At 41.1% G+C, this 16,281-nt stretch overlaps 1 protein-coding gene and 1 pseudogene across 3 annotated transcripts in view; one reads left to right on the top strand and one right to left on the bottom strand.

Annotated features, from left to right (window-relative positions):
- Window positions 1-16,281, bottom strand: part of RAD50 (RAD50 double strand break repair protein) — a 92,170-nt gene that overhangs the window by 52,056 nt on the left and 23,833 nt on the right. For all 3 annotated transcript variants that reach the window (XM_028103527.2, XM_028103528.2, XM_028103529.2), the window contains 3 exons: window positions 2,838-2,966; window positions 2,438-2,603; window positions 549-742 (listed from right to left, as the gene is read on the bottom strand). In XM_028103527.2, coding sequence (XP_027959328.1) covers window positions 549-742; window positions 2,438-2,603; window positions 2,838-2,966 — 489 coding nt within the window. The remainder of the gene's footprint in view (window positions 1-548; window positions 743-2,437; window positions 2,604-2,837; window positions 2,967-16,281) is intronic.
- Window positions 13,777-15,530, top strand: LOC114209477 (copine-2 pseudogene; annotated as a pseudogene).

Here is a 16,281-nt window from a genome sequence, read left to right as displayed (position 1 = left end):
GAAGGAGAATTGAAGGAAGGTGGTCAAAAGGTTCAGATTTCCAGTTCTAAGTACTGCAGATATAATGTGCACTATGATGACTACCGCTAACACGGCCATATGACATAGCAAAGTTGTTAAGGAAGTACATCCTAAGAGTTCTCATCACAAGGTAAATATATTTTCTTTTATTGTGTGTGTGTGTGTGTGTATATATATATATGAGGAAATGGGTATTAGCTGAACCTATTGTGGTAATCATTTCACAATACTTGTACCATATGCCTTAAACATAGAGTGGTACCTGTTAAATTATTTCTCAGTAAAACTGGGAAAAAAGAAAAAAGAAATGTAACTTAAAATCAAATTTAAAATGTAGCCTGTATTTTCTTCGTATTTTTATCCTTAAGAACTTCAGAAAAATTGCTTCCATGAGGTTTTTTTTTTCTATCTCATAAAGATTCTATCTTAACACTAACCCAAAATTTTGACAATATGAGGTCCACCCCACAATTAAAACAATATAACCAGAGAATCTGATACAAACAAAAGAATATAGCAATACTTACCATCAGTTGGCTGGCAATTTCTGCTTCCCTGTCTTGCCTCTCTCTCACAAGTTTGTGAAAATTTTTAATATGTCTTTCATTGAATGGTCCACGCTCAAAGCCATCCAATTCTAGCTGTGTTGCCAAAGACTGAATTAATGAATCTCTAGCTCGGATATGTTCTTGATGGCGATCCGCTTGTAGCTGCAGACGACCTTTAAAAAACACACCATAATAATTCAATTTTCAAGTGATTTTTTTAAAATTAAAAAAACTGTACATTCATAAGCAGCTATTAAAAAAAACACCTATAGCAGAATCTTTTTTTTTAAAGATTTTATTTATTTATTTATTTATTTGAGAGAGAGAGAGAGAGAGAGAGAGAGAGAGAGAGAGAGAGAGAGAGAGAAACAGCATGAGAGGGGAAAGGGTCAGAGAGAGAAGCAGGCTCCCCGCTGAGCCGGGAGCCTGATGTGGGACTTGATCCCAGGACTCCAGGATCATGACCTGAGCCGAAGGCAGTCGCTTAACCAACTGAGCCACCCAGGCGCCCTACAGCAGAATCTCTTATAACCTTTGCCAGTTTCCCCCATTGGTTAACTGTGATTTTGTGACATAATAAGAAATATGTATTTGGTCTTTGTCCTTGGTTCCTGGCACAAAGCACCCAAAACTCTCAGAATTTCTAAGTGATGTAGGTGAAAAGAGCACCTTGCTTACTCATTCTAAGTCCTTTTCAGCCATACTTGAGTTTATTCTAATGAGGTGACTCTTAAGAGGATGGGAGCTGGTAGTCAAAGGAACAAACTATGTGATTAGAGAGTAGGAACTTTCAGTACCCACCTCCTCAACTCTACAGAGCAGCTGAAGATTGGGTTCAATCACCAATGGCTAATGATTTATTCAACCATGCCTATATAATGGAACTTCCATAAGAATGAAGAACAACAGCATTCAGAGAGCTTTCAGGTTGGTGAACACATCAAGGTGCTGGTTCATGTGTGAGTGATGTAGATGGAAGGCTTGGAAGCTGAAGACCCCTTCCCCATACCTTGCACTACGCATCTCTTCCATTTGACTGTTCCTGAGTGGTATCCTTTATAACAAACTGGTAAAAAGGTTCCCTAAGTTCTATGAATCATTATAGCAAATTATTGAACCTCAGAAAGGGTTTGTGGGGACTCCTGATTTAGAGCCCATTGATCAGAGATCAGAAGTGTGACAGACAACTTAGGACTTGCAACTGGAATCCGAACTGGATAGGCAGTCTTCTGGGACTCCACAGGGAAAGCACTGACCCCAGACAATTAGTGTCAGAACTGAATTCTCTCTTCCAAGCACTGGAGAATTGCTTGGTGTGGAAAAACGCACACATCTGGTGTCAGAATTGTTGTGAGTAAAAAAACAGTGCTTCCTTTAGCAATATTTTGCAATACTACAGTATAATTTCAGTCAGGACACTGACACTGATACAATCCCTCAGTTTTATTCAGAGCTCCCCAGTGTTACTTTTATCTATTTGTGCATATTGAGTTCTATATAATATAATCAACTGTGTTAGTTCATACCTCCACCATGAGAGTGAACATAATGAACAGTTCAAATACCACAATAAGCTTTTATAACCATAACCATATTTAAGTTTTTTTTGCTCTTGTTGCTTTTACAACCATAACCATACTAACCTTCCTCCTGTTCCTCCTCCTACTCAGTAACCCTGGCAACCACTAATCTGTCCTCTGCTTCTAAAATTTTGACATTTCAGAGATATTATATAAATGGAAGCACACTGTATATTATCTTTTCAGATTGGTTTTTCACTTTGCATAATTTCCTGGAGATTCATCATTCATGCAGAAAATGCATAATATTACAATAGGAAAAAAGACCAAGTTAACATTTTGTCCTACCCTGCTCAACAAGCAATTCTGATTTTTCCTGATTGAGAAGCCTTGATTCTTTATTTGACTTTTCCAGTTCACGCTGACAGTCTACCAGTCTCCTTTCTTTCTCTCTTACTGTTCTCTGGTGATTGTGATATAAATCATTTAGTTGCTCATCAGTCCCTTGAAAAACCTGTGCAGAGAACCAAAATAAAGAGCTTTAATGAATAAATACAAGAAGTCATCACTCTGAAGTACAAAATATGAACCAAAGCTTATTCAATATCCTTCCTTTTAACATATACATGGAAATAACACAAACATCAAGATTTGTATTTTTTTCTGAAATGAGTGGCAAAATGGATTCAAATGAGGTTCATTATAATAATCTCAAAATTTTGAAGAACAAAATTCTACCACCACAGACCTTCTCCATTTTCTGTTCCAGTTCACTATTATCTTTCTCCATTTGCTTCTTCCGGCTATCCAAGGCTTTAATTTCATTGTCAAGTCTCGTTATTTTAAGGAGATTTTGTTCAATTTCTTTTAGACGATTCTGAAAATAAATGAATACTGTACATAAATTTCACTACAGTTTATACTGCAAATGAAGGAAAAGGAGTAAGATGTCCTGGGCTAGGTACTTAGTAAAAGTGATCTCTCATTTAGTGCTAACAATGCTAAAAATTATAAGAAGCACAGAGAAACCAAGGATCAGAGACATTAAATAATTTGCACAACTCCTAACAGCTACTAAGAAAAAAAAAAGCAATAATTAAACTCCACTTTTAGTATTTTATTTATTTATTTATTTTTAAATCAGAGAGAGAGACAGTGAGCACAGGCAGGGGAAGTGGCAGGCAGAGGGAGAAGCAGGCAGCAGGCAGAAGGAGAAGCAGGCTCTCCGCTGAGCAAGGAGTCCAATGTGGGACTTGATCCCAGAACCCTAGGATCATAACCTGAGCCAAAGGCAGCCACTTAACCAGCTGAGCCACCCAGGCGTCCCTAAACTCCACTTCTAACTTCAAAGCCCACATCTTGCCCTCAGCAGCTCCCACAATTCATTCATTCACTGGGTAGAGTCACATTGTAAAGTACCACATTATAAAAACTTAAATCTTTAATAGGCTGTTTTTAAAAAACAGATCTACTGTGTGGGCTAGAAACTCATCTTATGAGTCACAAGTGCATTCTGAGGCTGAAGGCAAAATTTACACGGAAAACTATATTTTGACTCAAAGTCTGCTCAAGCACACAGAACTCTTGAACAAGTGAAGTGTGACAAGTGATTTCACTGGCGGGCTTCTAGGGACAGCTGGTTGCCTAATCTCCAAGGAATATGTGCAACTAGACTCAGTGTTCTCTTCCTGGAGTGACGCTGAGGATACTCTTCTAATGTTTGCCTCTATAATTCCAAGGCTGACCAATTTCTCTTCTGAGATATTTTTAGAAACTAATTTATTAAACTACCACACTATTAGAGTACTTAGATATCAACTGTAAGCTTTTCACTTTCATTTCACCGAAATGCACCCTTAATGTCATTTAATGAAATTATAGTAATACCATATCTTGTGATTTGTATATTAACAAGTAGCATGTAATCACCATAAAAACAGGAACTTTGTTCACTAATGTATCCCCAAACACAAGAAACTGGTGTTCACTATGTTAGGTAAATGGAAAAATGAGTAATTTCACCAATAATAATTTGTAACTATCATTGATTGAATGCCTACTATATTGAAGACATTGTGCAAAATGCTGCTATACATTCACTCTAACCCTTATGAGACTACTTGCTAAGCAGGTGACTTGGAAGAATCAATGTGCATAAAGTCACATTCTTAATGATGAGACAGGTTAAGATTGGAGGCAGGGTGGTATAATGGTTAACACTGCAGGCTATGGGGACTGGAACAAGGTAAACCTCAACTTTACCTTGCACCATATAACCTGAAATGAAGCATAGAGTTAAATGTAAGAACGCAAATTATAAAACTTCTAGAAGAAAACACAGAAGAAAATCTGTGTGATTTTGGGTCAGGCAAAGATTTCCTAATTAGGAAACCAAACAAACTGTACAAGAAAAAAAACGATAAATTAGATTTCATCAAAATTAAAAACTGCTGCTCTTCGAAGAGCAGTTAATAAAATACAGTATTTGCAAAATGGTTATATAAGGGCTTGCATCCACAATAAAAAGAAATCTCACAGCCACAAAAGACAAAAATCCCATTCAAAATAAGCAAATATCTGAATAGAAACTTAGCCAAAGAAGATACATAAAAAGACACTTAACATCCATAAGCATTAGAAAAGTGAAAATTAAAACTACAATGAGAAAAAAAAACAACTCAGAGATACTACCATGCATCTACTACAATGGCTAAAATAAAAAAGACTGACAATACTAAGTAGTGACAGGATGTAGAGCAACTGCATTCTTTGATGTTGGCAGGACTACAAAATGGTACAGTCACTTTCAAAAGTAGTTTGGCAGCTCATAAGGTTAAATATACACTTCCATATAACCTAGCAACCCACCACTAGGAAGTTACCCAAGAGATTTGAAAAGATATCTCGAAAAGCCTGTATACCAAAGTTTATAGCAGTTTTATTCCTAATAGCTAGAAGCTGGAAAGAGCCTAATATCCATCAACTAGGGAATGGATGAACAAATTGTAATATATCCACACAATTTGCCCTGGATATTAACACCTCACAGCTGCGGTACTACACTCAGAAACTTCTCAGCTTCTATCTTCTCAGCTTCTATCACTGCCTCTTGCTGGCATTATCTGGGCTGGATCTATCGTGACACCTCTAGTGGCTTCATTCTTTAAATCCAGCCAGTCCAGTAAGTCCGGAATATTCCTTCTTCTTCTATTTTTTTTTTTTAAGATTTTATTTATTTGACACAGAGAGAGACAGAAAGCAAGCACAAGCAGGGGGAACAGCAGGCAGGGGAGAAGCAGGCTTCCCGCTGAGCAAGGAGCCCGATGCGGGACTCAGTCCCAGGACCCTGGGGTCATGACCTGAGCCGAAGGCAGACGCTTAACCGACTGAGCTACCCAGGGGCCCCCGGAATATTCCTTCTTTGAAATCTGCTTTCTTTAAAATTTATTTTAATTCCAGTGTAGTTCACATATAGTGTTATGACATGTTTAGTCCCTGCAGCACAAAACCCAGGTGCTATTCCCAGAGCACACCACCTAGTAAAAGAAGCCAGGACAAACAGAAAGAACAAAAAATATAGCAGAGTATTTAAAGCTGAGGTGTTAGTGTGAAATGAGACAATGAAGAAGTTGGGTTATCAGGTATACAAGAACCATGAACTTCCATATGGAAGAAATAAGTATGCCAGAAGGTGTTTTCTGAATTCAAAAACAAGTTTCTCAAGCAATTTCCACCCGAAGGCAAAACAGGGTCAGGGTCAGGATAGAATGTGGTGGGACGAGAATGAAGTAGTTTATGACAGAATTCCTAAAGACAGAGGGAATCTATAAAAATGAGAAAGCATGAATGCAGTATTTGAAATGAAGCGGTCTTCTAGATGGCTCCTGGGAAGGTGATCTGACTCAAACCTTATGTTTAGTTCCATGAAGGGGATAAACCTAACCCTGTATGTCAGAGCTAAAACAAAACGAAACCAAACCTTTGAAATCAACCACTTAATCAATATTTACTGAACTACCTGCTATGTGCCAGGCACTGAGCTACGCTATAAGGACACAGAGAATAAAATTAAACCCATGGAGAACTAGTCAAAACTAAACACAAATAAAGAAACAATATATATATGTGTGATGAATCACTAAATTCTACTCCTGAAACCAGTATTACACTACATGTTAATTAACTAGAATCTGAATAAAAATTTGAAAAAAAAAACAAAAAAAAAACAAACCCAAAAAACAATACCTCACTAATTGCTACAGCCTTAGAATCCTGGCATTGCTCAATAAATACCAGTTGTTATCTCTTTGCCATACCTTCACATTCTTCCCTTTACAATAAATTTTCCATTTCAACTATATGGATTTCCTTGATACTGTTCAAGAACAGCTTGCTTTTCACTGTCCCTACATCTCTAATTACCTACCCATTTATGATCAACAAAATCGTATCCCCAATTCATTCCAGTGTAACCCCCTCTGGCCATCTCAGACAAAATTCTCTTTCTTGTTCCTCAGAGCCCTTACGCCTCTTGTCTTTTCTACCTTATGTGTTCCTGTCATCTTTCTAACCAGGCTGCTCCGAAAGAAGATAAAATGTGTTCCAGGGTCTTGGGTATTACCACACAACATCCATACACAGTAATCACAATAACTCGTCCTAACATTTATCATAATTCATCATTCTTTTGTCTATTAAACTAAATTCTAAGCCCACTGGTTCTCCATAATCTGAATGCAATTCTCTCATTTTATCCTGGTTTACTTAACCTAGGCTCTTCCTCACATGATTCTGTTTTGATAAGTTGCATGTGTGAAAATATATAAAAATGTGGATGTAAATACATTTATAATGTATTCATACAAAAAAAGAAAAACTGCTAATAGGCTATATTTGGAAGGTCAGAAATGAGTTGGAAGAGCACCTCTTACTTTCAACTCATATTTTTCTATAATTTTTTTTCACTGTGAGCACGTATTTTAAAAGAAAAAGTAAAAATACAAACATACATAAAACACCTTCTACTCTTGTCAGTTTGATTTTTCCCCATCCTTTAAGGCCCAGTTCAGCCATCCCTCCTCCCCTGAAGACTTTGTGACAGATTTCTCAAGACCATCCCCCCTTTTTTAACAGTTTTACTGAGACAGATTTCACATACCATATAATCCATATGTTTGTATTTTTTTTGAAGATTTTATTTATTTGTTTGACAGGGAGGGAGGGAGAGACAGAGCACAAGCAGGGGGAGCGGCAGGCAGAGGAAGAGGGAGAAGCAGGTTCCCCGCTGAGCAGAGAGCCTGATGTGGGGCTTGATCACAGGACCTGGGGATCATGACCTGAGCCGAAGGCAGACACTTAACAGACTGAGCCACCCAGGCGCCCATAATCCACCTGTTTAAAGTGTACAATTTAACACTATTTAGTATATTCATAGAGTCGCGCAACCATTACCACAATCTAATCTTAGGGTAGTTCAACTTCCAAAAGGGGAACTATGCCAATTAGCAGTCACTGTTCATTCCTCTCTACCACCTACCCTACACAATCAATTTTCTGTCTCTATAGATTTGCCTATTTTGGACATTTCAAATAAATGGAATCCTACAATATGTGGTCTTTTGTAATTGGCTCCTTTCACTTAATGTGTTTTCGAGGTTCTTGCCTGTTGTAGCATGTATCAGAACTTCATTCCTTTTTATGGCTGAATCATATTCCAATGTAAGGGTATGCCACATTTTATTCAGCAGTTAATGGACAACTGAGTTGTTTCCATTTTTTGGCTATTATGAATAATGCTGCTATGAACGTCCCTATACAAGTTTTTGTGTAGATGAATTTTTTTTAATTTCTCTTGGGTATAAGATACTTTTTTTTTTAAGATTTTATTTATTTGACAGAGACAGCAAGAGAGGGAACACAAGCAGGGGGAGTGGGAGATGGAGAAGCAGTCTTCCTGCTGAGTGGGGGAGCCTGATGTGGGGCTCAATCCCAGGACTCTGGGATCATGACCTGAGCAAAAGGCAGATGCTTAATGACTGAGCCACCCAGGCGCCCCTGGGAGTAAGATACTAAAGGAGTAAAATTGCTGGATCATATGTTAACTCTATGTTTTAACATTTCAAGGAATTGCTGAACTGTTTTCCAATGTCGGATATACCATTTTACATTCCCACCAGCATATATGAGGGTTCCAATTTCTCCCTATCCTTATTAACACTAATTATACGTCTTTTTGATTTACAGCCACTCTGTGATTTTGATTTGTATGTTCCTGAAGAATAATGATGTCAAACATCTTTTCATGTGTTTTCGGACACACAGATACCTTCTTTAGAGAAATATCTAGTTAGATTCTTTGCACATTTTCAATTTGTTATTTTTTTAATTATTGAGTTATAAGAGTTCATTATATATTCCAGAAAAAGGTCCCTTTTTAGATATATGACTGGCAATTATTTTCTCCCTTTTTGTGGGTTGTCGTTTTGCTTCTCGATGATGTAGTCTGCAAAACAAGTTTTTTATTTCGAGGAAGTCCAATTTATCTCTTTTTTCTTTCCTCACTTGTGCTACAGCCACCACCTTTTAGCTGCTAAAGAACGTATGCTTTAAACAGTATTATTTGCATAGCTCTTCAAATTACTCCTTTGTGATCCTATCTTCTTAAAAAGTTTCCTTGTTTCTCCTAATATATTTTAAGTTCTTTTAAGGGAAGGTCCAAGTTTTTGGCCTCATCATCCCCAAGAGCACCTGGTACAGTGCTACGCAAAAAACAATATTCGCTAAATAATGCAATAATGTCAATGGGTACTAGAACAGAAATAAAACCAAAGCTTTTCTAGTTTACAATTCAAAAATCTATACCAGGAGGTTGGAAAATGGCAATGGAGTAGGAGGACCCTAGGCTCACCTCACCCCACAAATACAAGTAGGTAACTATCAAATCATCCTCAATACCCCAGAAATCTATCTGAAGTCTGGCAGAACAAACTCCACAACTAAAGGTAGAGAAGAAGTCACAGTGAAGAAGACAGGAAGTGTAGAGATGTGGTTTATGGCCCCTGGGGTAGGGAAGGAGCAGCAGTCACTGAGAAGGGTGAGAAGACAGACTAACATGCAGGGAAGCACACAAGGAAAAACAAATCCCCATAGCAATTCACCTGGAAAGCGAGTGGGCCTGAATTTTTTGAGTTCTTGCAACTAGTGGAGCCTGGAGATTTAAAAGTCAACGTGTTTGGCTCTGGGAAAGCTCAAAGGGCATTGGGGCTGCTCTTGGAGAAAATGTAGGGCAAAGAGCCACGGAAACAGCAATTTGAAGAGTGCCTGGGGCACACAGTGGGGAGGTTAGTTGCTCCTCTCAGAGCATGTCCTTGAGAGGTGATGTTCATTCAGAGACCGCTCCTGGAACAAAGGAACTGGCAGGCACCATTTTCCTCCCCATCCCTAAGCATAAGCAGTAGGGCCATCTGCAGGAAGCAGCCCAGCCCTGGACTTGGTATAACCTAACTTACATCAAACCATGCCCCCCACCACCCCAGTGGAACCTCTGCTCCCAGTCACCCTCACCTTAGTCCCAGTGCAGCAGGGCCCCTCCCCCTGAAGACTGGCCCAAACCCCTGCCAACATCGCATCTCCCGACCCAGGAATTTTGCGGAGCCTCGGTTCCAGTGGCAGTGGTGACAGATCTCATTTCACAAGCAGAACAGAGTACACCTAGTTAAAACGTGCCACCATCAGGCCAGGGACCCAACAACGCCCACAACAGCTAGAGACAGCCTCTGCAAATGACTGGCTGGAAGGATAAAGGAGCTAGGACACAAAAGCGGCGCGCACGGAGCACACACAGGACATGCTCCCAGAAGCACCAGGCCCCAGAGAACAAGGGACGCTACACTGCAGGGCACTGTAGGACCTCTTCTTCATAAAAGCCTTTCCCCTCAAAAATAGAAAGCATAGCTGACTTTCCTGACACACACTAACAGGCACAGAGACTTAGACAAAATGAGAAGACAGAAGTATTTGTCCCAAATCTAAGAAAAGGACAAGGCCACAGCCAGAGATCTAAGTGAAACAGAAATAAGTAACATGCCTGTTGGAGAACTTAAAGCAATGATGATAAGGATACTCACTGGACTTGGGAAAAGAGGGGAAGACATCACTGAGACCATTAACACAGAGATAATGACATAGCAGAGATAAAGGGCTCAGTAAATGAAATGAGAAACACACTTGATGGAATGAACAGCATGCTGGAAGAAGCAGAAGAAAGATACAGTGACCCACAAGAGAGACTAATGGGAAGTCATCAAACTGAATAAAAGGGACAAAAAAATTACGCAAAATGAGAACAGACAGGGACGCCTGGGTGGCTCAGTCGGTTGTGCATTTGCCTTCGGCTCAGGTCATGATTCCAGGGTCCTGGGATCAAGTACCGCATTGGGCTCCTAGCTCAGCGGGGAGCCTACTTCTCCCTCTGCTTGACGCTCCCCCTGCTTGTGCTCTCTCCCTGACAAATACATAAATAAAATCTTAAAAAAAAAAAAGAAAAGAGAACAGACTTTGGGAACTCAGTGACTCCACCAAACATAACATTTGTATTATAGGAGTCCCAGAAGAAGAGGAGGAAGAGAGAAAATGGGGCAGAGAATTTATCTGAAGAAATAATAGCTGAAAACTTCCTTAATCTGGAAGAGATTAAGGAGATACCAGATTCAGGAGGCACATCTTTTCTGACCCCAAAGCTGTGAAACTAGACATCAGTCACAAGAAAAAATGTGACACTAAATACATAGAGGTTAAATAACATGCTACTAACAATGAACGTGTCAACCAGAAAATAAAAGAAGAAACAAAAAAGTACATGGAGGGGTACATGGTAGGCTCGGTTGGAGGAGCGTGCGACTCCTGATCTCAGGGTTGTAAATTCAAGCCCCATGCTGGGTGAAGAGATTACTAAAAAAATAAATAGAACTTTAAAAAAAAGTAGTACATGGAAACAAATGAAAATGAAACACAACAGTTCAAAACTGTTGGGACATAGCAGTTGTTGTTCTGAGAGAGAAATTTATAGCAATAGAGACCTACCTAAAGAAGAAATATCTCAAATAAACAACCTAACCTTACACCTAAAGGTGCTAGAGAAAGAGCAAACAAAACCCAAACAAACCTCTTCTCCCCTCCCCCACCGGCTCGGGATTTCTCTCTCTCTCACAAATAAATAAAACCTTAAAAAACAAAACAAAAAAAACTCCCAACAAACAAAACTTCAGGACCACATGGCTTCACAAGTAAGTTCTACCAAACATTTAAGGAAGCATTAATACCCATCCTTCTCAAACTATTCCAAAAAAATTGAAAGGAAGGAAAACTCCCAAATTCATTCTATGAGGCCAGCACTACTCTGATACAAAAACCAGATAAAGACACCATAAAAAAAAAAAAGAGAACTACAGGCCAGCATCTCTGATGAACAGAGATGTAAAAATCCTCAACAAAATACTAGCAAACCAAATCCAACAATAAATAATCAGGGCACCTGGGTGGCTCAGTCAGTTAAGTATCTGCCTTTGGTCTCCCTCTGCCTCCTCTCCACTGCTCATGCTTTGTCTTTCCCTGTCTCTCAATAAATAAAATCTTAAAAAAAAATAATTCACCATGACCAAGTAGTATTTATTTCTGGGTTACAAAGTTGGTTCAATATTTGCAAATCAATCAGTATGATGCATCACATCAATAAGATAAAGGTTAAGAACCTTATGATCATTTCAATAGACGCAGAAAAAGCATTTGACAAATACAACAACCATTCATGACAAAAACTCTCAACAAAGTAGGTTTAGAGGGGACACACCTCAACATAATAAAGCCCATCTATGAAAAACACACAGCTAAAACCACCCTCAACAGGGAAAGACTGAGAACCATTCCCCAAGGTCAGGAACAAAACTTTTATTCAATATAGTAATACAAGTCCTAGCCACAGCAATCAGACAACTAAAAAACAAAAGGCCTCCAAACTGGTAAGGAAGAAGTAAAATTTTGATTATTTGCAGATGACATGATACTATATATTGGAAATACACAGTATACCGTATACATACTATCGTAAACATACTAAACAATACAGTGTACATACTATACATATATGTGTATACTACATGTATATTATACATGTTATACATACTACATATATGTATATATTACATATATATGTATATTACCAGAAAGACCACCAAAAAACTATTAGAACTGATAAACAAATTCAGTAAAATCGAAGGAGACAAAACCAATTGTATTTCTTTTTTTTATTTTTATTTTTTTAAAGATTTTATTTATTTATTTGAGAGAGAGAATGAGAGATAGAGAGCACAAGGGGGAAGAGGGTCAGAGGGAGAAGCAGACTCCCCGCTGAGCAGGGAGCCCGATGTGGGACTCGATCCTGGGACTCCAGGATCATGACCTGAGCCGAAGGCAGTCGCTTAACCAACTGAGCCACCCAGGCGCCCCACCAATTGTATTTCTATACACCAATAATGAAGCAGCAGAAAAAGAAATTAAGAAAACAATCCCATTTACAATTGCACCAAAAATAATAAGACTCCTAGGAGTAAACCTAACCAAAAAGGCCAAAGACCTGTACTCTGAAAACTACAGAATACTGATGAAAGAAAATGAAAATGACACAAAGAAGTGGGAAGACATTCCATGCCCATAGGCTGGAAGAACAAATACTGTTGAAATGTCTATACCACCCAAAGCAATCTACAGATTTAATGCAATCCCTATCAAAATACCAACAGTATTCTTCACAGAACTAGAATAAACAATCCAAAAATCTGTACGGAACCACAAAAGACCCCAAAGAGCCACAGCAATCTTGAAAAAGAAAGGCAAAACTGGAGATGTCACAATTCCAGAATTCAAGTTATATTACAAAGCTGTAGTGATCACAATAATATAGTACTGGCACAAAAACAGACACACAGATCAATAGAACAGAAAATCCAGAAATTAACCCACAATAATATGGTCAATTAATCTTCAACAAAGCAGGAAAGAATATCCAAGAACAAATGGTATTGGGAAAACTGGTCAGCTACATGTGAAAGAATTAAACTGGATCACTTTCTTATACCATACACAAAAATAAAATGGATTAAAGACCTAAATGCGAGACTTTAAACTATAAAAGTCCTAGAAGAGAGCACAGGCAGTAATTTCTCCAACACAAGCCATAGCAACTTTTTTCTATACAGGTCCCTTCAGGGAAGGGAAATAAAAGCAAAAAAAAAACTACTGGGATTACACTGAAATAAAAAGCTTCTGCACAGTGAAAGAAGCCATCAAAACTAAAAAGTAACTTACCGAATGGGAGAAGATATTTACAAATGACATATCCAATAAAGGGCTAGTATTCGGAACATATAAAGAACTGATACAACTCAACACCCGAAAAACAAATAATCCAATTAAAAAATGGGCATAAGACATGAACCGACATTTCTCTAAAGAAGACATCAAGATAGCCCGAGCGGCTGCGAGCGCACGTGAGCTGGCCAGGGCCGCGCGGACAGCGCTGTGAGTCCGTCCCGCGCCTGCGGGCCCCGCCGAGCAGGGGAGCGCACCGGGATGACCCGGCGGCCCGGAGCGCGGGCAGCGGCAGCGGCGGCCGCGCCGTGAGAGCGGCGGCACCCGCGGGACCCGCGACCGCCAGGAACTGCTGCCACCACCACCAACCCCCATGGCCTACATCCCTAGTGGGGGCGCCCCGGCCGCGGGGGTGGCACCCATGGGCTCTCAGTATTGCGTGTGCAAGGTGGAGCTGTCAGTGAGTGGCCAGAACCTGCTGGACCGGGATGTGACCTCCAAGTCTGACCCCTTCTGTGTCCTCTTTACAGAGAGCGACGGCAGGTGGATTGAGTATGACAGGACGGAAACCGCGGTCAACAACCTCAACCCCGCGTTCTCCAAGAAGTTCGTCCTTGACTACCACTTCGAGGAAGTGCAGAAGCTCAAGTGCGCCCTGTTCGACCAGGACAAGTCCAGCACACAGCTGGAAGAGCATGATTTCCTGGGCCAGTTCTCCTGCAGCCTGGGCACGATCGTCTCCAGCAAGAAGATCACTCGGCCTCTGATGCTGATGAATGACAAGCCTGCAGGGAAGGGCTTGATTACGGTCGCCGCCCAAGAGCTGTTGGACAACCAGGTCATCACACTGAGTCTGGCGGGCAGGAAGCTGGACAAGAAGGACCTCTTCGGAAAGTCAGACCCATTTCTTGAGTTTTATAAACCAGGAGATGATGGCAAGTGGATGCTGGTTCACAGGACTGAGGTGATCAAGTACACGCTGGACCCTGTGTGGAAACCATTCACTGTCCCATTGGTATCCCTGTGTGATGGGGACGTGGAGAAGCCCATCCAGGTCATGTGCTACGACTATGACAATGACGGGGGCCATGACTTCATTGGCGAGTTCCAGACGTCGGTGTCGCAGATGTGTGAGGCTCGTGATGGCGTCCCGCTGGAGTTTGAGTGCATCAACCCCAAGAAGCAAAGGAAGAAGAAGAACTATAAAAACTCGGGCATCATTATCCTGCGTTCCTGTGAGATAAACCGGGACTACTCCTTCCTGGACTACATCCTGGGAGGCTGCCAGCTCATGTTCACTGTTGGGATAGACTTCACAGCCTCCAACGGGAATCCCCTTGACCCTTCCTCTTTGCACTATATCAACCCTATGGGCACCAACGAGTATCTGTCGGCCATCTGGGCTGTTGGGCAGATCATTCAGGACTACGACAGTGATAAGATGTTTCCGGCTCTGGGCTTTGGGGCCCAGTTACCCCCAGACTGGAAGGTCTCCCATGAGTTTGCCATCAACTTCAACCCCACCAACCCCTTCTGCTCAGGTGTGGATGGCATCGCCCAGGCATACTCGGCTTGCCTGCCCCATATCCGTTTCTATGGTCCCACCAACTTCTCTCCCATCGTCAACCACGTGGCGCGGTTTGCGGCCCAGGCCACACAGCAGCAGACGGCCACGCAATACTTCATCCTCCTCATCATCACGGATGGCGTCATCAGTGACATGGAGGAGATGCGCCACACCGTGGTGCAGGCTTCCAAGCTGCCCATGTCCATCATCATCGTGGGCGTGGGCAACAGCGACTTCGCCGCCATGGAGTTCCTGGACGGGGACAGCCGCACACTGCGCTCGCACACCGGGGAGGAGGCAGCCCGTGATATCGTGCAGTTCATGCCCTTCCGAGAGTTCCGCAATGCAGCGAGAGAGACCTTGGCCAAAGCTGTGCTGGCGGAACTGCCCCAACAAGTCGTGCAGTATTTCAAGCATAAAAACCTGCCCCCCACCCACTCGGAGCCCGCCTGAGCACCAGCCCAGGCCCAGCAGCAGCATGCCGGCTGGGCCTCCCGCCCTCCCAGGAACGTGCACGCTCACCCTGCTTCCTGGTGCGGGGGGCCTTGTTTTTAACCCATCCACGTTTTTATTTTTTACAACCAGACCTCCACCCTCCCAGCCCAGCTGGGCTTCCTTTGTTGGAGTCAACAGATGATGCTTCCAGGCCAAACTGGCTTCCTCCCTCCCCTTAAGTACTGAATGTACTTTGTATAATTTTAGTGAAATTATTGTTATTAAAGAGAAAATTTTTACAATCCTAACTGGCTTTTTCCAAGTAACTAGCTGCAGACCCTGAAAGGAGCGTGTCCCCAGTGCATACTTTGTGTCATTGCCTGCACCTACTTCCTGCTCTGTTTTTTTATACTGTGACTGTGTTCTATTTGTTGTACTCAGGGTAATAAAGCAGTTTCCAATGGAAAAAAAAAAAAAAAGAAGACATCAAGATAGCAAACAGACACATGAAAAGATGCTCAACATTACTGATCATCAGGGAAATGCAAATCAAAACTACAATGAGATACCATCTCACACCTGTGAGAATAGGTAAAATTACAAGATGCTATTGAGGATATGGAGAAAAAGGAGTGCTTGTTCCCTATTGGTGGGAATGCTCTGGAAAAGAGTGAAAAGTTAAAAATAGAACTACCTTATGATCCAGCAATTGCACTACTGGGTATTACCCAGAGTATACAAGAACACTCATTCGGAGGGATACATGCACCCCTATGTTTATAGCAGCATGATTTACAATGCTGAGATATGGAAGCAGCCCAAGTGC

This window comes from Eumetopias jubatus, unplaced genomic scaffold (assembly GCF_037043125.1).
Source record: "Eumetopias jubatus isolate StellerSeaLion01/CBP00866 unplaced genomic scaffold, mEumJub1_p1.0 scaffold_5, whole genome shotgun sequence".
Lineage (NCBI taxonomy): Eukaryota > Metazoa > Chordata > Mammalia > Carnivora > Otariidae > Eumetopias > Eumetopias jubatus.
This window is presented reverse-complemented; position numbering and strand designations above follow the sequence as displayed.